This window comes from Dendrobates tinctorius, unplaced genomic scaffold (assembly GCF_039654945.1).
Source record: "Dendrobates tinctorius isolate UK_male_01 unplaced genomic scaffold, ASM3965494v1 ptg000095l, whole genome shotgun sequence".
In the NCBI taxonomy this organism is placed as follows: domain Eukaryota; kingdom Metazoa; phylum Chordata; class Amphibia; order Anura; family Dendrobatidae; genus Dendrobates; species Dendrobates tinctorius.
The window spans coordinates 18041486-18068857 of NW_027361763.1; the positions used below are offsets into that span (position 1 = coordinate 18041486).

Sequence of the window (27372 nt, forward strand, 5' to 3'; positions counted from 1 at the left end):
CAGAGATGCTCAGTTGGGTTTAGGTCAGGGCTCTGGCTGGGCCAGTCAGGAATGGTCACAGAGTAGTTCTGAAGCCGCTCCTTTGTTGTCATGACACAGACTACGTTGATACCGTGAGAAAGTCGCACAGCGCGGAGGCGAGTTCACAGCAGTAAAATTCTCCCGGTGAACTCGCCTCTGCACCGTGCGACTTTCTGGGTGTCTGTGTTTTCATACAATGTGACTATGGGGTTAGGTAATGGGGGCGTCTTATTGGCACCTCTCCAGCAGCAGGTGTCGGATGATGGGATCAGTAGTCTCATCAGCTGACACCAGTGACCGGAGGTAAGCTTTATATCTCTGATTACAGCTGAGCGCTCTCAGTCTTTTGACAGCGTGGGAACAGCGGCTCTCTGACCTGCAGGGATGGTTTCACCGCTGATCAGAAAATCTGTTTGCCACGCTGTCATGCAACGTGTGAAACACTGTATTGTAGGGCCCCCCATACAAGTCAATGGGGTTCGGGTCCACTCTGCTGGATGACAGGCTGTATGGACGCATCATGCAACCATGCAGCCTGCCATCTAGAGGTAGCGGAGCTGACTGTGAGGTCACATCCTGCTGTCCTTGACTTTTCTGCAGCAAATATGCTCACAAAAAGTCAACCTGCGTATTTGCAGCGTTTTTTCACCATCCATTCAAGTCAATGGGTGAAAAAATCTGAAAGAAGTGACGTGCTCTATGTAAAAAAAAAACACCGCAAAGAGCAAAATCCTGATAGCAAAAAAAAACAGCTTTCTGATTGCCTGGGGTCAGAATGTGTGTGTATGAGATTTCTCAGAGGCTTTGCTGCTACTGTGAAAAGCAGCTGAAAATTAGCATATAAAAGCAGCAAAAAAAACGCCCAGTGTCTGTGAACATTCCCTTAGGGGACCTTTGTGGCCACTGTTTTCTGGATTTGTGTAGTCCGACAAGTGACCTTGAGTATTCTTCCATGGGGTTGTGGACGCGATACATTTCTTCGTCCGCAGACAGACGAGTATTGTGGCTTCTGCTTATAAAGGAAAGGATGTCAGTGTGCCGAGCCCAGTGCGCGCCGGGGCCAGGGTTTTGGATTTGTAATGGGGCACGTCAGATTCTGGCGTGACGTTCATTGGAAGATCAGTGCTGTGGGCTGTGAGATTTCTGTGCTGTGGACAGACACTACTTTTTAAACAGCTTCCCTGACAATAATCGGATCACAAAGTGTCCTCCTGCTATGATCTCAACATGACGTTTCCCTGCAGCGCCACCTCAGGGGAAATTATGTATTGCAAGGGGCCCATTCTCTTCATTTTGGGATTTCTGTGGGACAAGCTCTAAGGCTGTGTGCACACGATGCGTTTTTTTAAGCGTTTCCGCAGCGTTTGAGCCGGCTCAGATCGCTGTGTGTGACGGGACCCTAAGAGTAAAAAGATCATTAGAAAGGTCTCTTAATAGGTTTGTCACCTTGTACTCCATCGAGGCCGGTGGAGTGCGCAGTGTGCACAGAGCCCAATCAGTCACATGTGGGGTACCACAGGGCTCCGTCCTGGGCCCTGTATTGTTCAACATCTTTATCAACGATTTAGATGAAGGAATTGAGGGTAAACTGATTAAATTTGCTGATGACACAAAGCTAGGAGGGATAGCTAATACTAGAGAAGAGAGAGAGGATTCAAAAAGATATAAACTGGAGAAGTGGGCAGCAACTAACAGAATGGTTTTTAACAGGGAGAAATGCAAAGTACTACATCTGGGCAATAAAAATGAAAAAAGCATATACAGAATGGGAGGAATAGGGCTAAGTGACAGCACATGTGAAAAAGACTTGGGTATACTAATAGATCACAGACTGAATATGAGTCAACAGTGTGATGCAGCAGCAAAAAAGGCAAATGCAATTCTAGGATGTATTAACAGAAGTATACAGTCTAGATCACGTGAAGTCATTATTTCCCTCTACTCCTCTTTGGTCAGACCTCATCTGGAATATTGTGTCCAGTTTTGGGCACCACATTTTAAAAAAGACATCAACAAACTGGAGCAAGTTCAGAAAAGAGCGACCAGAATGGTGACCGGTCTGCAAACCCTGTCTTATGAGGAAAGGTTGCAGGATTTGGGAATGTTTAGTTTGCAAAAGAGAAGACTGAGAAGAGACTTAATAGCTGTCTACAAATATCTAAAGGGCTGTCACATTGTAGAAGGATCAACTTTATTCTCATTTGCACAAGGAAAGACTAGAAGCAATGGGATGAAACTGAATGGGAGGAGACACAGATTAGATATTAGAAAAAACTTTTTGACAGAGTGATCAATGAGTGGAACAGGCTGCCACGAGAAGTGGTGAGTTCTCCTTCAATGGAAGTCTTCAAACATAGGCTGGACAGACATCTGACTGGGATGATTTAGCGAATCCTGCTTTGAGCAGGGGGTTGGACCAGATGGCCCAGGCGGTCCCTTCCAACTCTACGATTCTATGATTCTACACATGTCCCTAGTTGGGTTTATGACAATGGCGTTTCTATTTCTAAACTGACTGGAACCTTTAGGCTGTGTGCCCGCGTAAGCGTTTTTTAAGCGTTTTTACCAGCAAAAACACTTAAAAATCGCTCAAAAGAAGCATCCCATTCATTTTAATGCATTTTAACGCATATTGATGCGTTTTTTTCCGCGAAAAAAACGCTTCGCGGTAAAAAACGCAGCATGCTCATTAATTTTGCGGAAAAGTCCACATTTTTAGCTATTTTCTATGTGTCTGGGGACGCGGCAAAAATGCGCGTTTTCTGGGAAGGAGTCCGTTTTTTTGTCAGGAATTTTCTGCATACGTGGGCACATAGCCTTAGGGTATGTGCACACGGTGCGGATTTTACTGCGCATCCGCAGGCATTGTACAGTACAATGCATTTCAATGGGTTTTCAAATCCACAGTGCACATGCTGCAGATTTTTCCGCACAGATTTGCTGCGGCTTTAAATCCGCAACATGTCAATTCTTTCTGCGGATTCTGCAGGAGTTTGACGCCTGCTCCATTGTCCAGGTGTCAAACCGTAGGGGAAAACCGCTGGCCAATCCGCAGGAAAACCGCAGGTCACATTACCTGCGGTTATACCTGCAAATCCGTGCGGAAAAATCTGCAGGTCAATCCGCAGCGTGTGCACTCACCCTTACTCTGATGTGTACAGATAAAGGGAGTAATGCAATCACCAGGTCAATAACGGGGGCTCCGCGTCCATGAGTGTGAATGTAAAGCATTGGTAAGAAGAGAAGATGATGAAGTAGCTGCACATGGATGGGAGCGCAGGAAGCCGCTGGCACCCAGGAGACTGCTAACACGATGCACATGGAGGGGAGCGCGCCTCAGGACGGGGGAGCGCAGGAAGCCGCAGGCACCCAGGAGACTGCTAACACGATGCACATGGAGGGGAGCGCGCCTCAGGACGGGGGAGCGCAAGAAGCCGCAGGCACCCAGGAGACTGCTAACACGATGCACATGGAGGGGAGCGCGCCTCAGGACGGGGGAGCGCAAGAAGCCGCAGGCACCCAGGAGACTGCTAACACGATGCACATGGCGCCTGGCGTCCAGCCGCTCACATACACACATATATCCGCAGATACACATTATACAGTTGTGGCCAAAAGTATTGACACCCCTGCAATTCTGTCAGATAATACTCAGTTTCTTCCTGAAAATGATTGCAAACACAAATTCTTTGGTATTATTATCTTCATTTAATTTGTCTTAAATGAAAAAACACAAAAAGAATTGTCCTAAAGCCAAATAGGATATAATTCCATACCAAACATAAAAAAGAGGGTGGACAAAAGTATTGGCACTGTTCGAAAAATCATGTGATGCTTCTCTAATTTGTGTAATTAACAGCACCTGTAACTTACCTGTGGCACCTAACAGGTGCTGGCAATAACTAAATCACACTTGCAGCCAGTTGACATGGATTAAAGTTGACTCAACCTCTGTCCTGTGTCCTTGTGTGTACCACATTGAGCATGGAGAAAAGAAAGAAGACCAAAGAACTGTCTGAGGTCTTGAGGAAGCATGAGCAATTTCAAGGCTACAAGTCCATCTCCAAAGACCTGAATGTTCCTGTGTCTACCGTGCGCAGTGTCATCAAGAAGTGTAAAGCCCATGGCACTGTGGCTAACCTCCCTAGATGTGGACGGAAAAGAAAAATTGACAAGAGATTTCAACGCAAGATTGTGCGGATGTTGGATAAAGAACCTCGACTAACATCCAAACAAGTTCAAGCTTCCCTGCAGTCCGAGGGTACAACAGTGTCAACCCATACTATCCATCGGCGTCTGAATGAAAAGGGACTGTATGGTAGGAGACCCAGGAAGACCCCACTTCTTACCCCAAGACATAAAAAAGCCAGGCTGGAGTTTGCCAAAACTTACCTGAAAAAGCCTAAAACGTTTTGGAAGAATGTTCTCTGGTCAGATGAGACAAAAGTAGAGCTTTTTGGGCAAAGGCATCAACATAGAGTTTACAGGAGAAAAAAGAGGCATTCAAAGAAAAGAACACGGTCCCTACAGTCAAACATGGTGGAGGTTCCCTGATGTTTTGGGGTTGCTTTGCTGCCTCTGGCACTGGACTGCTTGACCGTGTGCATGGCATTATGAAGTCTGAAGACTACCAACAAATTTTGCACCATAATGTAGGGCCCAGTGTGAGAAAGCTGGGTCTCCCTCAGAGGTCATAGGTCTTCCAGCAGGACAGTGACCCAAAACACACTTCAAAAAGCACTAGAAAATGGTTTGAGAGAAAGCAATGGAGACTTCTAAGGTGGCCAGCAATGAGTCCAGACCTGAATCCCATAGAACACCTGTGGAGAGATCTAAAAATGGCAGTTTGGAGAAGGCACCCTTCAAATATCAGGGACCTGGAGCAGTTTGCCAAAGAAGAATGGTCTAAAATTCCAGCAGAGCATTGTAAGAAACTCATTGATGGTTACCGGAAGCGGTTGGTCGCAGTTATTTTGGCTAAAGGTTGTGCAACCAAGTATTAGGCTGAGGGTGCCAATACTTTTGTCTGGCCCTTTTTTGGAGTTTTGTGTGAAATGATCAATGTTTTGCTTCATTGTCTTTTGTGTTTTTTCATTTAAGACAAATTAAATGAAGATAATAATAACAAAGAATTTGTGTTTGCAATCATTTTCAGGAAGAAACTGAGTATTATCTGACAGAATTGCAGGGGTGTCAATACTTTTGGCGAAAACTGTATATGGGGGTACGTGTGGTGTCTCCCTTACTGAGGTACTGAGGACGACGAGGACCTCGGCGGATCGGCATCATGGCGCCCAGCCTGTGTACAGGCGCAGGATTCATCCAGGCTGCCCAGTACTGAACCTGGGAATACCCTCTTTGTATTATGAGGATTTTTCTTATTACTTTTTCTTCTATTCATCGCAGATGTGTAAGGATCTATAAAGCCCCGCACGGGTTCTGCTATAACACATTCAGTTTTCAGTGGTTTATTCTGAGGCTACACTGCAATTACTGAGCGTGCGTGGCCCAGACGGTGAGAGGGCTGGTGTGTGTATGGACGAGGAGAGGGTGCAAGCCAGATTTAGAACAGCTGCTTGGTCAGGGGAGGGTGATTAGCCCAGACCACCCCTGATACCCGGGTGTGTCCTACTTGGCAGGATGAGCAGCTGCTAGGGGACCCGCCCCTGGGGCATTTGCCCCTCTGTCTCCTGGCCCTGCTCGCCCCTGATACCCGTGTGTGTCCTGCTAAGCAGGCGGAGCAGCTGCTAGGGGACTGGCCCCAGGGGCATTTGCTCCTCTACCTCCTGGTCCAGCCCGCCCCTGATACCCGGGTGTGTCCTGCTTGGTAGGAGGAGCAGCTGCTAGGGGACCGGCCCCAGGGGCATTTGCTCTTCTGGCCCTGCCCACCCCTGATATCCAGTTGGTTCTTGCTTGGCAGGATGAGCGGTTGCTTGCCCCGAGGGCATTTGCCTCTCTGCATCCTGGCCCAGCCCACCCCTGATACACGTGTGTGTCCTGCTTGGCAGTAGGAGCAGCTGCTAGGCTGCCTGCCCCAGGGGCATTTGCCCCTCTGCCTCCTTGCCCAGCCCGCCCCGATATCCAGTTGGGTCCTGCTTGGCAGGAGGAGCAGCTGCTAGGCGACCGGCCTCGGGGGCATTTGCCCCTTTGCCTCCTAGCCCAGCCCGCCCCTGATACCCGTGTGTGTCCTGTTTGGCAGGAGGAGCAGCTGCGGCCTCTGCATATTTCCTTCTGCCTGTGTCAGTGTTGTGCCGGTGGTGAGCACCACCTCATCTGCTGTCCCCAGGTGTTGTTACAATGTGTCAGTGCTGGGAAGGTGTCCCAGTAGGATTGTCCAGACAGGGGGCTCTCTTGGCACAGTACTAATTCATGGCATCCATTGCCCGCTGTATTTCTTGGTGACCCAGGCACTGGTACATGGCAGGTGGGGGCAGTCTTACAGATTTTGTTTCCGGTTACTCATCAGTTTCGGACTCCATGAGGGGCGAGGCGCTGCCCCGATCTCCCAGTACGATGCAGTCCAGTAACTGGATCCATAGGCTGCCCTTACTGGGGTCTTTGGGGACCCCCTGTGATCTCTTCTGCCACCTGCCAGACATGTACTAACCCGAGCACCTCCCCTATGTGATCATAACCACTCATAATGACACAGAGATTGCAGCTCATCATCCTCTTGGGCTTCAGCCTCAGCATTTTGGCAGCATTAGTGAATCTCCGAGGTCCTTGGGCTTTGATCAGGTGACTAATTGCGGCCTCCATTATCATCATTTTCTTGTCCTGAGCGACGGCTTCTCGTCACTTCTGACGATCCCTGTATGATTTAATGCCCAAGACGTTCTCCATACTCTGCGCTGGTTACATTATAGACGAGCAGAGATTTACCCCGAGGAGATTTCTCACGTTGCTGAATCCCTCGAGGAATTATCCGCTGGGGTCTGTCCTAACATGAGCGATGGCTGTTTACTCGCACGCCTTACTGTAATATCCCCAGGTTCCCCCCTCCCCATAGTAAGAGCACGGCTTCTCCTCCGCTGGAGGCTTTTCACTTAGGACGCGGAAAGCTAAAAAATCCTGGGGAGACCTCAGTCTGTTCTTTGTACCAACGTGTGTCGCTTCCAGTCACAGCCCAGCGGGGGGGGGCATGAAAATAAGTGCGATCTACAGTATCGAAAGTGAGGGGGAAAGAACGATCGCACAGATCCCCCATTATTGGTAAATGACAGTTAATGAGAGCCTATCAATGTCCCATAAAACTATAGAGGTGTTATCAGTTATTGTACAGGAGGAGGAGGAGGTGAGCTGTGACATCACCTATTTGGCATGTGGAATCCTGTGTTATCTACTGTATATATGTCACAGCTCACCTCTTCCACCTACTGTAGAATGACTGATAACACCTCTATATACCGTAGATAACACAAGGATCCACCATTCACAACAGGTGATATCACAGCTCACCTCCTGCTGTACAATGACTGATAACACCTCCATATACAGTAGATGACACTGGATCCACCATTCACAATAGGTGATGTCAGAGCTCACCTCCTCTCTTGTACAGTGTCTGATGATAACATCTCCTATATACAGTAGATATCACAGGATCAACCATTCACAATAGGTGATGTCAGAGCTCACCTCCTCCTCCTGTACAATGACTGATAACACCTCTATGTACAGTAGATATCACAAGGATCCACCATTCACAATAGGCGATGTCACAGCTCACTTCCTCCTCCTGTACAATGACTAATAACACCTATGTTTCTTATACACCTGATTGATGTATGATGAGTGCAATGTGACCCCAGAGATCCCCTCGGAGGATGAGAATGAAGGGTCCTGAGCCCCCCACTCAGATCTGCTTTTTGTAGCTGGGCCTTTCTTTCTCCTCTGCCTCTTTGTATCATAGAATCATAGAATCGTAGAGTTGGAAGGGACCTCCTGGGCCATCTGGTCCAACTTCCTGCTCAAAGCAGGATTCGCAAAATCATCCCAGACAGATGTCTGTCCAGCCTCTGTTTGAAGGCTTCCATTGAAGGAGAACTCACTGCCTCTCGTGGCAGCCTGTTCCACTCATTGATCACTCTGTCAAAAAGTTTTTTTCTAATATCTAATCTGTGTCTCCTCACATTCAGTTTCATCCCATTGCTTCTAGTCTTTCCTTGTGCAAATGAGAATAAAGATGATCCTTCTACAATGTGACAGCCCTTGAGATATTTGTGGACAGCTATTAAGTCTCCTCTCAGTCTTCTCTTTTGCAAGCTAAACATTCCCAAATCCTGCAACCTTTCCTCATAAGACATGGTTTGCAGACCGGTCCCCGTTCTGGTCGCTCTTTTCTGAACTTGCTCCAGTTTGTTGATGTCTTTTTTAAAATGTGGCGCCCAAAACTGGACACAGTATTCCAGATGAGGTCTGACCAAAGAGGTGTAGAGGGCAATAATGACTTCACGTGATCTAGACTGTATGCTTCTGTTAATACATCCTAGAATTGCATTTGCCTTTTTTGCTGCTGCATCACACTGTTGACTCATATTCAGTCTGTGATCTATTAGTATACCCGTCTTTTTCACATGTGCTGTTGCTTAGCCCTATTCCTCCCATTCTGTATATGCTTTTTTTATTGTTATTGCCCAGATGTAGTACTTTGCATTTTTCCCTGTTAAAAACTATTCTGTTAGTTGCTGCCCACTCCTCTAGTTTATTTATATCTTTTTGAATCCTCTCTCTCTATTATTGGTTATCCTTCCTAGCTTTGTGTCATCAGCAAATTTAATCAGTTTACCCTCAATTCCTTCATCTAAATCATTGATAAAGATGTTGAACAATACAGGGCCCAGGACAGAGCCCTGTGGTACTCCACTTGAGACATTCTTCCAACTGGATGTGCATCCATTTACGACCACTCTTTGGGTCCGATCACTAAGCCAGTTATGAATCCACCTAACAGTTGCCTTGTCCATTCCATACTTAGTCATTTTTTCAATAAGGATTGTGTGAGATACTTTGTCAAATGCTTTGCTGAAGTCAAGATATACTATATCTACAGCATTTCCCTGATCCACCCAGTCAGTGATTCCGTCATAGAAGGAAACTAAGTTAGTCTGACGTGACTTATTAGTTACAAACCCATGCTGACTCTGTTTTATCACTTCATTCTTATCCAGGTACTGACATACATGTTGTTTAATAATTTTTTCAAAGATCTTTCCTGGTATAGAAGTCAGACTCACCGGCCTATAGTTGCCTGGGTTCACGTTCTTCCCCTTTTTGAAGATAGGAACAACGTTTGCTCTTCTTCAGTCTTCTGGGACTTCTCCTGTTCTCCAAGAATTTTCAAAGATTATGGAGAGGGGTTCAAATATTTCTTCTGCTATCTCCTTCAGTACTCTGGGGTGTAATTCATCTGGACCTGGAGACTTGAATTCATTTAGGTTAGCTAAGTGTTTCCTCACTATCTTTCTGTATAGATATCCTGGATTCTTCTATACTCTTAATAGGACAGTGAAGAACAGTTGATGTTACATTTCCTTTCTGAGAGAAAACAGATGCAAAATAGGAATTTAAAAGTTCAGCCTTCTCAACATCCTGTCTTACCATTCCATCATTTTCATCCTGTAAAAATCCTATAGCATCTTTGACTTTTCTTTTACTTTTGACATATCCCCAAAATCCTTTATTATTGCTTTTGACGTCTCTTGCAAGCCTCAATTCATTGTCAGCTTTAGTAATCTGATTTGTGCCCTGCAGGTTCTGCAGACAGCATTATATTCTTCTTTAGATATGCCTCCCTCTTTCCATTTTATAAACATTTTTTTCTTACTTTTTAGCTCTGTGTTCATCCATCCTGGTTTCCTTAAATGCTTCCTATTCTTCCCTCTTTTCGGAATTGTTAACAATTGTGCTTTGAGAATCTCATTTTTCAAGATTTCCCATCCTTCCTAGACATTTTTTTTTTTAAATTTGTTTATTAAGCCATAAACAGGGTATACATTATACATACTTGTACATGGTGTAAAATACTGTACAAAATATATATGTTCATATGACATTAAATGCAAAAGAAAATGTGCACACCAGTTGTATACCGAATAAAACAATGTCAAATATATCACACTGGTCTTTATGTTATTGCTCAAGTGATAAAACCTATCTAACTACCTATATCTACAAGAACAACAACTATTTTGCAGCCTAAAACTACACAATTAATCATCTATTATGTGACATCTCCACTCTACAAAGTAAGGTGAGAGGAGTTCCACCTCTCCCAAATCTTCTCAAATTTACCCGGGCATCTTCTGTTTTGATGCAGCGTGCGCTCATATGGGATGATAGAGTTCACTAAATTGATCCAGATCCCAAGAGAGGGCGATGAGCCTCCCATCCACCGCAGTGCCAGTACCCTTCGTGCCATAAACAACGTCTCCCGTAAGAAAATCCCAGCATATCGATCCCATGTCTCCTCATCCCATACCCAAAATAAACAGACCAGCGGCTCAAGGGGAACAGGAACTTGTACCAGGGACGTTAATGATGTCACCTCCTTCCAGTATTGTGCAGTGATAGGACACTGCCAGATCATGTGGATAAAATCTGCATCTAGTAGATGACATCTTTAAGACGGCCCATCTTAAAGAGTCGAGTCAGAGTCAAATATGATTGGTTTATAATATATAATTGTATCCTCCTGTTATTAACAGACGGAGATACCCTGGTTGGAGACTCCAAAATTTCCTCCCACTCCACTCCCTGTGCACCAGGGATGAGCCTTTCCCTTTAACCGAATCTATTGTGGACTCTGACCCCACTGACAGCATGTATGTGTACAGAGAGGAGATGAGACTCTGGGGACCCTGTGATGAAAGGATTCCTATCAAGGGTAAAGACGAGAGAGCATTGTCTGCACCCACATTTCTCATGTGTGACTGAAAGGCTGACCTTAATTGTAAATAACGGAAGAACTGCGACCTTGGGGCACCGCATTTAACCTGTAAATGTTCAAAAGATATCAGAGATCCATGATCATGTAGATCACCTATCGTAAAACATTGTATTGAGTCCAGAATTCGGCAGACGGGTGTTCAAGTAATGCCGGGAGGTAACCATTATTCCATAGGGGCATCTCAGCTATAATATCTCTAAATCCAATCACCCTTCTAATCTGTTTCCATACTGATCGTGCCAGACGAAGTAAGGGCAACGAACGAGAGACATTTATTTTCCCCAATTCCAAAAAACCCAGCGGGCAATCAGCCCGTGCGGCATGAAGCAGATGATCTTCAGAATTAGGGAGGTGACCACCGGGCATCCACTTACAGCTCTGGCCTGTCCAGCCAGATAATACAGAAAAAAGTTCGGTAACGCTGCCCCCCCATCTTTTTAGGTCTTTGCAGGGTGGATAGCTTGAGTTTAGGCCTGGTTTTCCCCCATACAAAAGACGTAATCTGGGAATTCAGGTTCGCAAAGAAGGACCTGGGCACCACCACAGCACTGTGAGAGAATAGCTGAGCTTGGGGAGCAATATCATTTTAATTAGGTTAATGCGTCCGGCTACAGACAGCGGGAGTTTACTCCAAACTGTGAATTTGACTTTGACCATCTCCAGCAATGGATGTATGTTAAGTAAGCGTACTGCCATGAGAAATATGGACACCTAGATATTTAAAACTGGGTACTATGGGTAATGAGGAGAGAGTCTCAAGTTGGGGCATGGGAGAGAGGCATCAGAGCAGATTTCTCCCAGTTTATATACAGGCCAGAATATTTACTGAATGTATTTATAGTGGTGATCACTCTTGTCAGGGTTTCTTCCGCTCTATCCATAAATATCACCATATCATCAGCATATAGACCTATGGTATCTATCCTATCCGCTATTTCTATGCCCACAATACTGGGGGAGGATCTTATGTGTATTGCCAGTGCCTCGATCGCAAGAGCAAAAAGGACAGGGGACAGGGAACACGGGTTCCCCTGTGAAGTGAAAAGGCCTCAGATATGGAACTATTTACAATAACCCGGGCCTTGGGTTTCATATATAATATACTAATCCATTTTAAAAATCTATCACCGAATCCGTATTTCTGTAAACATGCATGGAGGAAAGGCCCTTCCTGGACATTTTTGTCCTTAAAATCCCTTAAAATCTGCCTTTCTGAAATCTAACCTTGACATCTGAGTCTTCACAGGTCTTCCTCCTCTAGTTATCCAAAATTCTAAAATAGCATGGTCGCTACATCCTAGGGTCCGAGCCACTTATACCTCCTCAACCATTTCCTCCCTGTTTATAAGGATTAGATCCAAGGTAGCAGTTCCCCTTGTTTTCTCCCCTACCTTCTGGAAGATAAAGTTGTCAGCAAGAGAGGATAAGAATTTCCTTGACCTGTTAGTTTTGCCTGAGAGAGATTCCCAACAAATGTCTGGATAGTTGAAATCTCCCATGACAACTATGTCATATTTTTGGAGAACTTGGCCATTTGATGCATAAAGAGTTCATCCATATCTTCAGCTTGCACAGGCGGCCTGTAGTAAATGCCTACAATGGTGTCCTTTCCATTGTTCTGTCCTTGTATTCTTACCCAAACAGTTTCCACAGAACTCCCAGTCTCTGAAGCTTCAATCTCTGTGCAGATATACGCGTTTCTAACATACAATGCGACACCTCCTCCTCGTTTATCAAGTCTGTTTCTGGCAAATAAGTTGTATCCTTCTAGTCTTGTATTCCAATCATGTGTATTGTCCCACCAAGTTTCAGTGATTCCAATGACATCATATTTCTTTTCCTGTGTTAGTAGTTCCAATTCTCTTTGTTTGTTGCCCATGCTTTGTGCATTAGTATAGAAACATTTTAGTTTGTGATTGGTTTCTCTTTCTCCAATATTTTTATTGTTTAGATTTTTTTGTCTTTGTTCTTCCTTTCCACTTCTAATAGCAGAATTCTCAATAGCATTTGTCAGGTGTATGGCTTTTTCTGGCCTTTTGCTTCCCTTCCCACGTTGTTCTAGTGTAAGGCTGAGTTCACACGTGGCGTTTTTTTCGCGTTACCGCGGCGGTTTTAACTGCGCGATTTTGCCGCGAAAAATAAGCATCCCATGCATTCCTATGGGATTCCGCAATGCTTTGCTAATGCTGCGTTTTTTACCGCTGCGGAATCGCTTTGCGGTAAAAAACGCAGCATGCTCATTAATTTTGCGGAATTGCGGCGATCCCGCACCCATAGGAATGCATTGTTCTGCTTACTTCCCCGCATGTGGCTGTGCACACCATGCGAAAAGTAAGCAGAACATTTGCGGATGGTACCCACGGTCTGGAGGAGAGGAGACTGTCCTCTGGGCTTTGGGTAACATATCCCTGTAAAAAATAGAATTTAAAATAAAAAATATTGTTATTCTCACCTTCCGACGTCCCGCGCAGCCTTCCCGCCTCTCTCCACGCTCCCGGTCCCAGTAAGCCTTTGCGAAAATGCCCGCGATGACGTCCGTTCTCGCGGGATCGCGAAGTCTCGCGGTCATTCACGCAACGTCATCGCGAATGATCGCGAGAATGGACGTCATCGCAGGCATTTTCGCAAAAGATTACTGAGAACGGCAGCGTGGAGAGAGGCGGGAAGGCTGCGCGGGACGTCGGAAGGTAAGAATAACACCATTTTTTATTTTTTTTTTTTTACATTTTATCTTTTACTACTGATGCTGCATAGGCGGCCTCAGTAGTAAAAAGTTGGTCACACTTGTCAAACACTGTTTGACGAGTGTGACCAACCTGTCAATCAGTTCTCCAAGCGATGCTACAGATCGCTTGGAAAACACTAGCATTTTGCAAGCTAATTACGCTTGCAAAATGCTGGTTTTTCCGCGGGAATTTAAAATGCGATTTTCCCGCGGAATGGAATTCCAGAACTCCGGAGTTCCGTTTCGTGTGAACTTAGCCTTAAGCTCTCCTGATAAGTGTAGCAAGGCAACTTCCAAATACATGTTTTCCAGTCTTGGTAAGGTGCACCCCATCTCTAGCAAGTAGTCCATCGTAAAGGTAATTCACTCCGTGATCCAGAAATCCAAATCCTTGCTGACGGCACCATCGACGTAGCCAGTTGTTCACCTGCAGAATCTTATTCCACCTCCTTGTTCCATGGCCATCCACTGGGAGGATGGAAGAGAAGACCACCTGCGCTCCCAGTTCTTTCACTTTCTTATCTAAGTTTTCAAAGTCACTGCAGATGGTTTCCAGGTCGTTTCTTGCTGTGTCACTTGTCCCCACAAATAGCCGTCTCTGTTTCCTTCCTACGGTTCCTTTATGATTATTTCTGGCCCTTTCCTGGTGGTGTTGAGCGCCGCCAGTCACGAGGCTGCCCGGCAGCGCCACCCTCGCTCCCAATCCTTACTGCAGGATGACAATCTGGTGTTGTGCTGGACAACAATCATCTGTTTGTGCCGGTCACGTCTCTGCGGTCACGGTCCACGTTACCAGGGAATATTCCGGATTCTTTGCAGTCCTCTGATCACGGCTGACACCAGTGTGTTATTACGGGGATGAAGCTCGTTGTGCTGAACCTTTTTTTTGATCTCTGGAGCAGGGTTGGGTCCGTTCGTGAATTCCGTCTCCTCTACTCCCACAGCGCTCAATAATTAGTAGCGTTGTAATAACGGGGATCCGATCCGAGGGCTGTAGGGGCGTAAGATGATTTCTGCCATTTTACCTCAAAAATCCAGTGGATGGTTTGGGTGAAAACCTTCATGTCCATATGCAAATAAGGCGCTGTGAGCATTATGGGCGGGGCCTGCGTTCTGAAGGACCCTTCCTACAACAGATTGGCCAGCTGGCTTACTGCCCTCCATCAATGCAGTGTGGGCAGAGCTAGCTGTGCAAACTGGGAAGGGCACTTGTGTCACAGCCCCGCCCATGGGGCTCCAGGTGCATTATTTGCATATGAGCAGGAAGTTCCCCCCCCCCCCCCGAACCGTGCTGCGGTCCCTACAAGGAGTGAGGTTGAGGGGTGGTGGTGATTTCTCCTTGTGGTAGTCTCTCGTATAACTTGCTTTCTTTTTTGCTCTTCAGCTGCAGTCGTCTGAGGAAAATACAAGAAATCCTCACAAAATCCAGCAAATCCTCTCCGGACGGCATCCTGTGTATACTGGGTAAGGGGCTGACATGGCCGCTGTTACACCAAGACAGACCCCGACTCCACAGCCCCGGTCACTACTGACGTGAAGAGCAGCGGAGTCATCTAAAGGCCGAGACCCTCAGATCAGAAACAGAACTGACATTAGGACGTTTCATTGCTTTCCCAAATTATTATGAAAAAACTTACATTTTATAACGACTCCACCAAAATGGACCCAGACTCCACAGCCCTGTCCCAAACTGAAGATGTTCTGGGGTTGGAAGGGGTCATGATTAGTAAGATACCCAGGTCGGCTGTGTAGTGAACTGGTGCCAGCTTGGATGAGTGGGGTACAGAGGCTGGTGGTGTGAGGTACAGCAACTGTGATGAGTGGGGTTCAGCGGCTGGTGGTGTTTGGGGGGGTCCAGCGGCTGGTGGTGTGGGGGTTCAGCGGCTGGTGGTGCAGGGTCCAGCAGCAAGTAGTGTGGGGTACAGCGGCTGGTGGTGTGGGGTGCGGCCACTGGTGGTGTGGGGGTCCAGCCGCTGGTGGTGTGGGGGTCCAGGGGCTGGTGGTGTGGGGGTCCAGGGGCTGGTGGTGTGGAGGTCTTCCGGGTGGAGGGGAGGGGTACCAGCGGCTGGCTGTGTGGGGGTCCAGCGGCTGACTGTGTGGGGGTCGAGGGGCTGACTGTGTGGGGGTCGAGGGGCTGGCGGTGTGGGGGTCCAGCGGCTGGCGATGTGGGGGTCCAGCGGCTGGCGGACTCGGGGGTCCAGTGGCTGGCGGTGTGGGGGTCCAGCGGCTGGCGGTGTGGGGGTCCAGCGGCTGGTGGTGCGGGGTCCAGCAGCAAGTAGTATGCCTGACAGCGGCTGGTGTTGTGGGGTAGAGCAGCTGTGATGACTGGGGTACAGATGCTGGTGGGGTACACCCTGGTCTCTGCAGTCTCTTATATGATGTATCTCTTTGCTTCCAGGCATTGACAGCCGCTACAATGATGGCTGCAGGGATCTGGCCAATTATCTCCTCTTTAACCTGTACAGCCAGAGAAGCATGGACTTTGAGAAGAATGGATTTCCAGAGGAAGTTCTGGATGGTGGGTTGACAGTACTACACTTCGGCTGTCTCGTCGTCTTCCTCCTCGGCTGTCTCGTCGTCTTCCTCCTCGGCTGTCTCGTCGTCTTCCTCCTCGGCTGTCTCGTCGTCTTCCTCCTCGGCTGTCTCGTCGTCTTCCTCCTCGGCTGTCTCGTCGTCTTCCTCCTCGGCTGTCTCGTCGTCTTCCTCCTCGGCTGTCTCGTCGTCTTCCTCCTCGGCTGTCTCGTCGTCTTCCTCCTCGGCTGTCTCGTCGTCTTCCTCCTCGGCTGTCTCGTCGTCTTCCTCCTCGGCTGTCTCGTCGTCTTCCTCCTCGGCTGTCTCGTCGTCCTCCTCCTCGGCTGTCTCGTCGTCCTCCTCCTCGGCTGTCTCGACGTCTTCCTCCTCGGCTGTCTCGTCGGCTGTCTCGTCGTCTTCCTCCTCGGCTTCCTCCTCGGCTGTCTCGTCGTCTTCCTCCTCGGCTGTCTCGTCGTCTTCCTCCTCGGCTGTCTCGTCGTCTTCCTCCTCGGCTGTCTCGACGTCTTCCTCCTCGGCTGTCTCGTCGTCTTCCTCCTCGGCTGTCTCGTCGTCTTCCTCCTCGGCTGTCTCGTCGTCTTCCTCCTCGGCTGTCTCGTCGTCTTCCTCCTCGGCTGTCTCGTCGTCTTCCTCCTCGGCTGTCTCGTCGTCTTCCTCCTCGGCTGTCTCGTCGTCTTCCTCCTTCTCCTCGGCTGTCTGGTCCTCCTCCTTCTCCTCGGCTGTCTCGTCCTCCTCCTCGGCTGTCTCTTCCTTGGCTGTCTCGTCCTCCTCCTCCTCGGCTCTCTCGTCCTCCTCAGCAGTCTCGTCCTCCTCCTCGGCTTCTAGTCACAGTGTCTTTGTGATTTCTTGTCTTTTTGCAGATGTGATCATCCTGATCCGCTCGGACAGCGTCCACCTGTACTGTAACCCTGTGAACTACTCCTACCTGCTGCCGTACGTCAGCTGCTGGAGGAACCTGCACGTCCACTGTATGAACCAAAATGAGGCACGTGGTCTCTCCCGTCCTCGCCTGTCACACATGTGCTGCCTGCTTGTCCGTGGAGCTAACGCTCGCTTGCATGAAGCAGATGTCTAAGTCTTATCTTCTTTCTTGTCTGTAGTACGAAGATGAAGAAGCCGCAGAAGAGTTTAAAATTGCAAGTTTTGTCAACATGGTCCGAGACTGCCGCCGCATCGGGATCCCGTACAGCTCCCAAGGTCAGCAGTGCTGGACCCGTCATGGTTCAGGGGATCAGCGGCCCCCGTTAGAACCCAGTGCCTTACTATTGGGACAGGTGTATACTGTGCTCTGGTTACGTGCCCATATCCCTCGTCCATTTCTCCGCCGATCTCTGGTAGTGGAGGAGTGAATGCCTCCATCCCTGGTGATCTGATGGGTAATCGAGAGCCCATCCATAGCGTGACCCTTCACCCTCGTATTCCCTCAGGTCACCTGCAATCATTCGACATGTTCATAGTGGAGAAGTGGCCGATCGTGCAGGCGTTTGCACTGGAGGGCATCGGAGGCGGGGGCTTCTTTACAATGAAATACGAGGTATGTGTTATCATAAGGGCCATGGTCATTGTTCCTACACTTGGTGATTGCCTCCCTCATCAGTGTTTCCTTCCACCCACCCTGCTCTGTTCACTGTGTGTGGTAGGAGGGTGGGGGCAACATGGACACCTGGGACATTAGACCCAATATTAGAAGGAGGCAGAAGACTGTCCCCAGCCTCCTGCTGCTCTGGGGTAAGACATTGTGTATTGTGGCATGTTGTCCAGCACCCTGGGGTAACATTGCATACGACAACTGCTGAGAGATTTCTGTCAACTGTACTGTGTGTGGTCATATCACGTATGTCACGTCCCGCAATCACGGTGTGTCTTACAGTTGATGGACGTGAGCGAGAGTCTGTGGAGAGTGTACAGCATCATGGACCCCGTCTCTTTAGAGGATCTGGTAATGGAGGTACGACTATCAAGATGGGGGATATGCTGGTCACTGCATACATATGTTGCCTTGCAAAAGTATTCACCTCCTTGACTTTTTACCTATTTTGTTACAGTACAACCTATGTGTGATACATCAGATTTAGAATAATCTAGGCATAAATTAAATTTATGGGATCAAATAGCTAAAAATTGGCATGAACATATGTATTCACCCCTTTTGCGCTAAAGTCCCTAAAAATTTCTGGTGCAAGCAATTATCTTCATAAGTCCCATACTTAGTGACAGGACGTCCCCCTGTGTGCAATCTAAATGTTTCATGTCTGTTAGTATATACACTTTACCTTTTCTGAAAGGCCACAGAGGCTGCAGTACCATTAACAAGAGGCACCACTAACCAAACACCATGAAGACCAAGGAGATCTCCGAACAACACCATAGAGACCAAGGAGATGTCCAAACAACACCACGAAGAACAAGGTGATATCCAAACACGACCACAAAGACCAAGGAGATCTCCGAACAACACCACGAAGAACAAGGTGATCTCCAAACACCATGAAGACATGAAGACCAAGGAGATCTCCAAACAACACCACCAAGACCAAGGAGATCTCCAAACAAGACCACCAAGACCAAGGAGATCTCCAAACAAGACCACCAAGACCAAGGAGATCTCCAAACAAGACCACCAAGACCAAGGAGATCTCCAAACAAGACCACCAAGACCAAGGAGATCTCCAAACAAGACCACCAAGACCAAGGAGATCTCCAAACAAGACCACCAAGACCAAGGAGATCTCCAAACAAGACCACCAAGACCAAGGAGATCTCCAAACAAGACCACCAAGACCAAGGAGATCTCCAAACAAGACCACCAAGACCAAGGAGATCTCTAAACAAGTCAGGGACGAAGTTGTTGAGATGTACAAGTCAGGAATGGGTTGTAAAAAAAAAAAAAAAATATCCCAATCACAAACCTGCCAAGAGAGGGTGCCACCAAATCTCTCAGCCCGGGCAAGGAGGGCATTAATCAGAGAAGGCAGCACAGAGACCTAAGGTAATCCTGAAGGAGGGGCTGAGTTCGTAAGCAGAGACTAGAGTATCTGTTCATAGGACCACAATAAGCCGAACACTCCATAGAGGGGGCATTTGTGGAAGAGTGGGCTTAAAAAAAGTTTTACTTAAACACAAAAAAATTTGGGAGACCCCATATGTACGAAGGAAGGTGCTGTTGTCAGATGACACCAAAATTTAAATTTTTTAGCCACCAAAATAAATGCTATGTCTGACGCCAAACCAACACAGCTCTTCACCCCAAGAACACCACCCCCACAGTAAAACGAGGTGGCAGCATCATACTGTGGGGATGTTTTTCGGCAACACGGACAGAGAAAGTAGCCCGAATCAAAGGGAAGATAGATGGTGAGAAATACAGGGATATTCTTGAGCAAAACCTGTTTGACACTGGGACGGAGGTTCACCTTCCAACTAGGCAATGACTCAAAGTATACTGCTAAAGCAACACTCAAGTGGTGTAAGGGGAAATGTGTAAATGTTCTGGAGCGGCCGAGTCACAGCCCGGACCTTAATCCAATGGAGAATCTGTGGTCAGATGTGAAAATTTCTGTTCACCAGAGGAAACATTTAACCTGATGGACATGGAGCAGTTTTACCATGAGGAATGGGGAAAATCCCAGTGGTAAGATGTGGAAAGCTCATAGAGACTTAACCAAAGCGACTAGTAGATGTAATTGCTGCAAAAGTACTGACTTTAGGGCGGTAAACAGTTATGGATTTTGTCCTATTTGTTGTTTGCTTCACAATAAAAATAAAAATGTTCACAGTTGTCATCATGTTCTTTATATGAACTGATGCAAACCCTAAAAAACAGTAAAATTGTAGGTTGTGAGTTAGCAAAACACAAAAAATGCCAAGGGATTGAATACTTTCGAAAGCCACTGTACATTACATTACTTATTTTGTACTGATCCTGAGTTACATCCTGTTATACTCCAGAGCTGCACTCACTATTCTACTGGTGCAGTCACTGTGTACATATATTACTGATCCTGAGTTACATCCTTTATTATACTCCAGAGCTGCACTCACTATTCTGCTGGTGCAGTCACTGTGTACATACATTACATTACTGATCCTGAGTTACATTCTGTATTATACTCCAGAGCTGCACTCACTATTCTGCTGGTGCAGTCACTGTGTACATATATTACATTACTGATCCCGAGTTACCTCCTGTATTATACTCCAGAGCTGCACTCACTATTCTGCTGGTGCAGTCACTGTGTACATACATTACATTACTGATCCTGAGTTACCTCCTGTATTATACTCCAGATCTGCACTCACTATTCTGCTGGTGCAGTCACTGTGTACATACATTACATTACTGATCCTGAGTTACATCCTGTATTATACTCCAGAGCTGCACTCACTATTCTGCTGGTGCAGTCACTGTGTACATACATTACATTACTGATCCTGAGTTACCTCCTGTATTATACTCCAGAGCTGCACTCACTATTCTGCTGGTGCAGTCACTGTGTACATACATTACATTACTGATCCTGAGTTACATCCTGTATTATACCCCAGAGCTGCACTCACTATTCTGCTGGTGCAGTCACTGTGTACAGACATTACATTACTGATCCTGAGGTTTGCGCTGCATTATTCCCGGCCAACGCATTGCTTGTTTTTAATAGGGCTAAGTGACAGCACATGTGAAAAAGACTTGGGTATACTAATAGATCACAGACTGAATATGAGTCAACAGTGTGATGCAGCAGCAAAAAAGGCAAATGCAATTCTAGGATGTATTAACAGAAGCATACAGTCTAGATCACGTGAAGTCATTATTTCCCTCTACTCCTCTTTGGTCAGACCTCATCTGGAATATTGTGTCCAGTTTTGGGCACCACATTTTAAAAAAGACATCAACAAACTGGAGCAAGTTCAGAAAAGAGCGACCAGAATGGTGACCGGTCTGCAAACCCTGTCTTATGAGGAAAGGTTGCAGGATTTGGGAATGTTTAGTTTGCAAAAGAGAAGACTGAGAGGAGACTTAATAGCTGTCTACAAATATCTAAAGGGCTGTCACATTGTAGAAGGATTAACTTTATTCTCATTTGCACAAGGAAAGACTAGAAGCAATGGGATGAAACTGAATGGGAAGAGACACAGATTAGATATTAGAAAAAACTTTTTGACAGTTAGAGTGATCAATGAGTGGAACAGGCTGCCACGAGAAGTGGTGAGTTCTCCTTCAATGGAAGTCTTCAAACAGAGGCTGGACAGACATCTGACTGGGATGATTTAGCGAATCCTGCTTTGAGCAGGGGGTTGGACCAGATGGCCCAGGAGGTCCCTTCCAACTCTACGATTCTATGATTCTATACTCCAGAGCTGTGCTCGTCTATAGAGGGATTCTCTCACTATTGATCTGTACTGTGGTTGTTGAATTCTCTGTAGACACTCATCCAGCAGGGAATACTGTGCACTCTGCCTTTAGACTGTCCCTTCAGTTAATGCTGCTGCGCTGTGTGTTCAGTACAGGACATTGACTCTTCCACCTTTTCTTGCAGGATTTGGTGACATTTCAGCACCAGTGGAGCGGTTTTCTGTCAAACTTTGAGACTGAAATTCCTTTCCTCCTAGAATTGTCGGAATCCCAAGCTGGAGAGGTAAGAAGTGACGCCAGGAGCAGCCGGAGCTGCACTCATTAATGCGGAGCTTTCTAATTGCTACAGTGGGGAGATGAGCTCTGACCTCATCGGCTTCTTCTCACCAATAATTATAGCTGGATTGAGAAAATAATGATTCTCAGTATTGAATAGTAATGCAGCAGTAAAGCGGCTTCTGGATTCCTCCGCTATTGTACAGAGAAGTTATTTTTGTGCCATTTTGCCCAAGATTCTTATGATGATGAGTTCACTGAGGCGATGATTAGGATGTGACTCATCAGAAGCAGGATTACACTGAATGGCTGTAATAATAATGGTTATAATGAAGCAGACACATCCTTATATCATGATGTAATCTCTTATTATCCTGCAGCCATTCAGGAGTTACTACAGCCACGGGATGCTCTCCAGCCATATAGCCGATAACAGGTATGTGCATGCCATCTTCACTGGTTACCGTGCAATCAGTGTTATCATAGGTGTATGTCCCAGGATGAAGCATATAACTACTATAATACTGCCCCCATGTACAAGAATATAACTACTATAATACTGCTCCTGTGTACAAGAATATAACTACTATAATACTGCTGCTATCTACAAGAATATAACTACTATAATACTGCCCCCATGTACAAGAATATAACTACTTTAATACTGCCACTTATGTACAGCAATATAACTACTATAATACTGACCCTATGTACAAGAATATAACTACTATAATACTGCCCCTATGTACAAGAATATAACTACTATAATACTGCCCCAAGGTTCAAGAATATAACTACTATAATACTGCTCCTATGTACAACAATATAACTACTATAGTACTGCTCCTATGTACAAGAATATAACTACTATAATACTGCTATGTACAAGAATATAACTACTATAATACTGCTCCTATGTACAAGAATATAACCACTATAATACTGCCCCTATGTACAACAATATAACTACTATAATACTGCTCCTATGTACAAGAATATAACTACTATAGTACTGCTCCTATGTACAAGAATATAACTACTATAATACTGCTATGTACAAGAATATAACTACTATAATACTGCTCCTATGTACAAGAATATAACTACTATAGTACTGCTCCTATGTACAAGAATATAACTACTATAATACTGCTCCTATGTACAAGAATATAACTACTACAGTCATGGCCAAAAGTATTGACACCCCTGCAATTCTGTCAGATAATATTCAGTTTCTTCCTGAAAATGATTGCAAACACAAATTCTTTGGTATTATTATCTTCATTTAATTTGTCTTAAATGAAAAAACACAAAAGAGAATGAAGCAAAAAGCAAAACATTGATCATTTCACACAAAACTCCAAAAATGGGCCGGACAAAAGTATTGGCACCCTCAGCCTAATACTTGGTTGCACAACCTTTAGCCAAAATAACTGCGACCAACCGCTTCCGGTAACCATCAATGAGTTTCTTACAATGCTCTGCTGGAATTTTAGACCATTCTTCTTTGGCAAACAACTCCAGGTCCCTGATATTTGAAGGGTGCCTTCTCCAAACTGCCATTTTTAGATCTCTCCACAGGTGTTCTATGGGATTCAGGTCTGGACTCATTGCTGGCCACCTTAGAAGTCTCCAGTGCTTTCTCTCAAACCATTTTCTAGTGCTTTTTGAAGTGTGTTTTGGGTTATTGTCCTGCTGGAAGACCCATGACCTCTGAGGTAGACCCAGCTTTCTCACACTGGGCCCTAAATTATGCTGCAAAATTTGTTGGTAGTCTTCTGACTTCATAATGCCATGCACATGGTCAAGCAGTCCAGTGCCAGAGGCAGCAAAGCAACCCCAAAACATCAGGGAACCTCCACCATGTTTGACTGTAGGGACCGTGTACTTTTCTTTGAATTCCTCTTTTTTTCTCCTGTAAACTCTATGTTGATGCTTTTGCCCTAAAAGCTCTACTTTTGTCTCATCTGACCAGAGAACATTCTTCCAAAATGTTTTAGGCTTTTTCAGGTAAGTTTTGGCAAACTCCAGCGTGGCTTTTTTATGTCTCGGGGTAAGAAGTGGAGTCTTCCTGGGTCTCCTACCATACAGTCCCTTTTCATTCAGACACCGACGGATAGTACGGGTTGACACCGTTGTACCCTCGGACTGCAGGGCAGCTTGAACTTGTTTGGATGTTAGTGGAGGTTCTTTATCCAACATCCGCACAATCTTGCGTTGAAATCTCTTGTCAATTTTTCTTTTCCGGCCACATCTAGGGAGGTTAGCCACAGTGCCATGGGCTTTACACTTCTTGATGACACTGCGCACGGTAGACACAGGAACATTCAGGTCTTTGGAGATGGACTTGTAGCCTTGAGATTGCTCATGCTTCCTCACAATTTGGTTTCTCAAGTCCTCAGACAGTTCTTTGGTCTTCTTTCTTTTCTCCATGCTCAATGTGGTACACACAAGGACACAGGACAGAGGTTGAGTCAACTTTAATCCATGTCAACTGGCTGCAAGTGTGATTTAGTTATTGCCAACACCTGTTAGGTGCCACAGGTAAGTTATAGGTGCTGTTAATTACACAAATTAGAGAAGCATCAAATGTTTTTTCGAACAGTGCCAATACTTTTGTCCACCCTCTTTTTTATGTTTGATGTGGAATTATATCCAATTTGGCTTTAGGACAATTCTTTTTGTGTTTTTTCATTTAAGACAAATTAAATGAAGATAATAATACCAAAGAATTTGTATTTGCAATCATTTTCAGGAAGAAACTGAGTATTATCTGACAGAATTGCAGGGGTGTCAATACTTTTGGCCATGACTGTATAATACTGCCCCTATGTCCAAAAATAAAACTACTATAATACTGCCCCTATGTACAAGAATAAAACTACTATAATACTGCTCCTATGTACAAGAATATAACTACTATAATACTGCTCCTATGTACAAGAATTTAACTGCTATAATACTGCTCCTATGTACAAGAATATAACTACTATAATACTGCCACTATGTGCAAGAATATAACTACTATAATACTGCCCCTATGTACAAGAATAAAACTACTATAATACTGCTCCTATGTACAAGAATATAACTACTATAATACTGCTCCTATGTACAAGAATATAACTACTATAATACTGCCCCCTATGTACAAGAATATAACTACTATAATACTGCCCCTATGTACAAGAATATAACTACTATAATACTGCTCGTATGTACAAGAATATAACTACTATAATACTGCTCCTTATGAACAAGAATATAACTAATACTGTCGTGTGTCAGACTTGTCATGCTGGTTAAGTTTTCTGTCTACTGTTTGACCCTTTAGCGCATACTTTTTGTAGATGGATGTTGAATATTTTCATTATAGTCGCTGTATAGTCTTGTAAGGTTTTGTCTTTCCTGCTTCTGCTTCTCGTGTGTCTAAGTTCTGCCTCCTTCTTGAGCTTTCAGTCACATGTGGAGCAGCTGTTTTGCCTTTTCTAATTATTTAATCTTCTCCATGTAGTCCTTTCAGACAACCCTTTGTGCTGTTCGGCAGCCATTCCACCAAAGAGAACTTGAAGCCCGGCAATTTTATATTCCCGTCAGAAGGCCACTTGGTCAGGAACACGGGACCTGGAGGCAGCACAGCGAAACACATGGTAAAGAAACAGCATCCTGTAATGCTTTATAGCCATGTGATCTGCCGAAGACCTTCATAACATGTCATATGATTACCCTTTACTGACCCTGAGTTACATCCTGTATTATACTCCAGAGCTGCACTCACTATTCTGCTGGTGTAGTCACTGTGTACATACATTACATTACTGATCCTGAGTTACATCCTGTATTATACCCCAGAGCTGCATTCACTATTCTGCTGGTGCAGTCACTGTGTACATACATTACTGATCCTGAGTTACATCCTGTATTATACCCCAGAGCTGCACTCACTATTCTGCTGGTGCAGTCACTGTACACATGCATTACATTACTGATCCTGAGTTACATCCTGTATTATACACTAGAGCTGCACTCACTATTCTGCTGGTGCAGTCACTGTGTACATACATTACTGATCCTGAGTTACATCCTGTATTACACTCCAGAGCTGCATTCTCTATTCTGCTGGTGCAGTCACTGTGTACATACATTACTTTACTGATCCTGAGTTACATCCTGTATTATACTCCAGAGCTGCATTCACTATTCTGCTAGTGCAATAACTGTGTACATACATTACATTACTGATCCTGAGTTACATCCTGTATTATACTCCAGAGCTGCATTCTCTATTCTGCTGGTGCATTCACTGTGTACATACATAACTGATCCTGAGTTACATCCTGTATTATACTCCAGAGCTGCACTCACTATTCTGCTGGTGCAGTCACTGTGTACATACATTACATTACTGATCCTGAGTTACATCCTATATTATACTCCAGAGCTGCACTCACTATTCTGCTGGTGTAGTCACTGTGTACATACATTACATTACTGATCCTGAGTTACATCCTTTATTATACTCCAGAGCTGCACTCACTATTCTGCTGGTGCAGTCACTGTGTACATACATTACATTACTGATCCTGAGTTACATCCTGTATTATACTCCAGAGCTGCACTCACTATTCTGCTGGTGCAGTCACTGTGTACATACATTACATTACTGATCCTGAGTTACATCCTATATTATACTCCAGAGCTGCACTCACTATTCTGCTGGTGTAGTCACTGTGTACATACATTACATTACTGATCCTGAGTTACATCCTTTATTATACTCCAGAGCTGCACTCACTATTCTGCTGGTGCAGTCAATGTGTACATACATTACATTACTGATCCTGAGTTACCTCCTGTATTACTCCAGAGCTGCACTCACTATTCTGCTGGTGCAGTCACTGTGTACATACATTACATTACTGATCCTGAGTTACATCCTTTATTATACTCCAGAGCTGCACTCACTATTCTGCTGGTGCAGTCACTGTGTACATACATTACATTGCTGATCCTGAGTTACATCCTTTATTATATCCCAGAGCTGCACTCACTATTCTGCTGGTGCAGTCACTGTGTACATACATTACATTACTGATCCTGAGTTACATCCTGTATTATACTCCAGAGCTGCATTCTTTATTCTGCTGGTGCAGTCACTGTGTACATACATTACATTACTGATCCTGAGTTACATCCTGTATTATACTCCAGAGCTGCATTCACTATTCTGCTAGTGCAATAACTGTGTACATACATTACATTACTGATCCTGAGTTATATCCTGTATTATACCCCAGAGCTGCACTCACTATTCTGCTGGTGCAGTCACTGTGTACATACATAACTGATCCTGAGTTACATCCTGTATTATACTCCAGAGCTGCACTCACTATTCTGCTGGTGCAGTCACTGTGTACATACATTACATTACTGATCCTGAGTTACATCCTATATTATACTCCAGAGCTGCACTCACTATTCTGCTGGTGTAGTCACTGTGTACATACATTACATTACTGATCC

General features: G+C 45.4%; 1 protein-coding gene across 2 annotated transcripts in view; it reads left to right on the top strand.

The window, feature by feature from the left end:
* The window catches only part of DNAAF9 (dynein axonemal assembly factor 9), an 85569-nt gene that overhangs the window by 14439 nt on the left and 43758 nt on the right, over nucleotides 1-27372 (top strand). For both annotated transcript variants that reach the window (XR_012234352.1, XM_073586757.1), the window contains exons 2-10: nucleotides 15079-15158; nucleotides 16093-16212; nucleotides 17084-17208; nucleotides 17324-17420; nucleotides 17651-17757; nucleotides 18094-18171; nucleotides 21758-21856; nucleotides 22230-22285; nucleotides 25364-25499. Coding sequence is in view for 1 of the 2 variants with exons in the window: in XM_073586757.1 (XP_073442858.1) it covers nucleotides 15079-15158; nucleotides 16093-16212; nucleotides 17084-17208; nucleotides 17324-17420; nucleotides 17651-17757; nucleotides 18094-18171; nucleotides 21758-21856; nucleotides 22230-22285; nucleotides 25364-25499 (898 nt within the window). In the remaining variant the exon portion in view is untranslated. The remainder of the gene's footprint in view (nucleotides 1-15078; nucleotides 15159-16092; nucleotides 16213-17083; nucleotides 17209-17323; nucleotides 17421-17650; nucleotides 17758-18093; nucleotides 18172-21757; nucleotides 21857-22229; nucleotides 22286-25363; nucleotides 25500-27372) is intronic.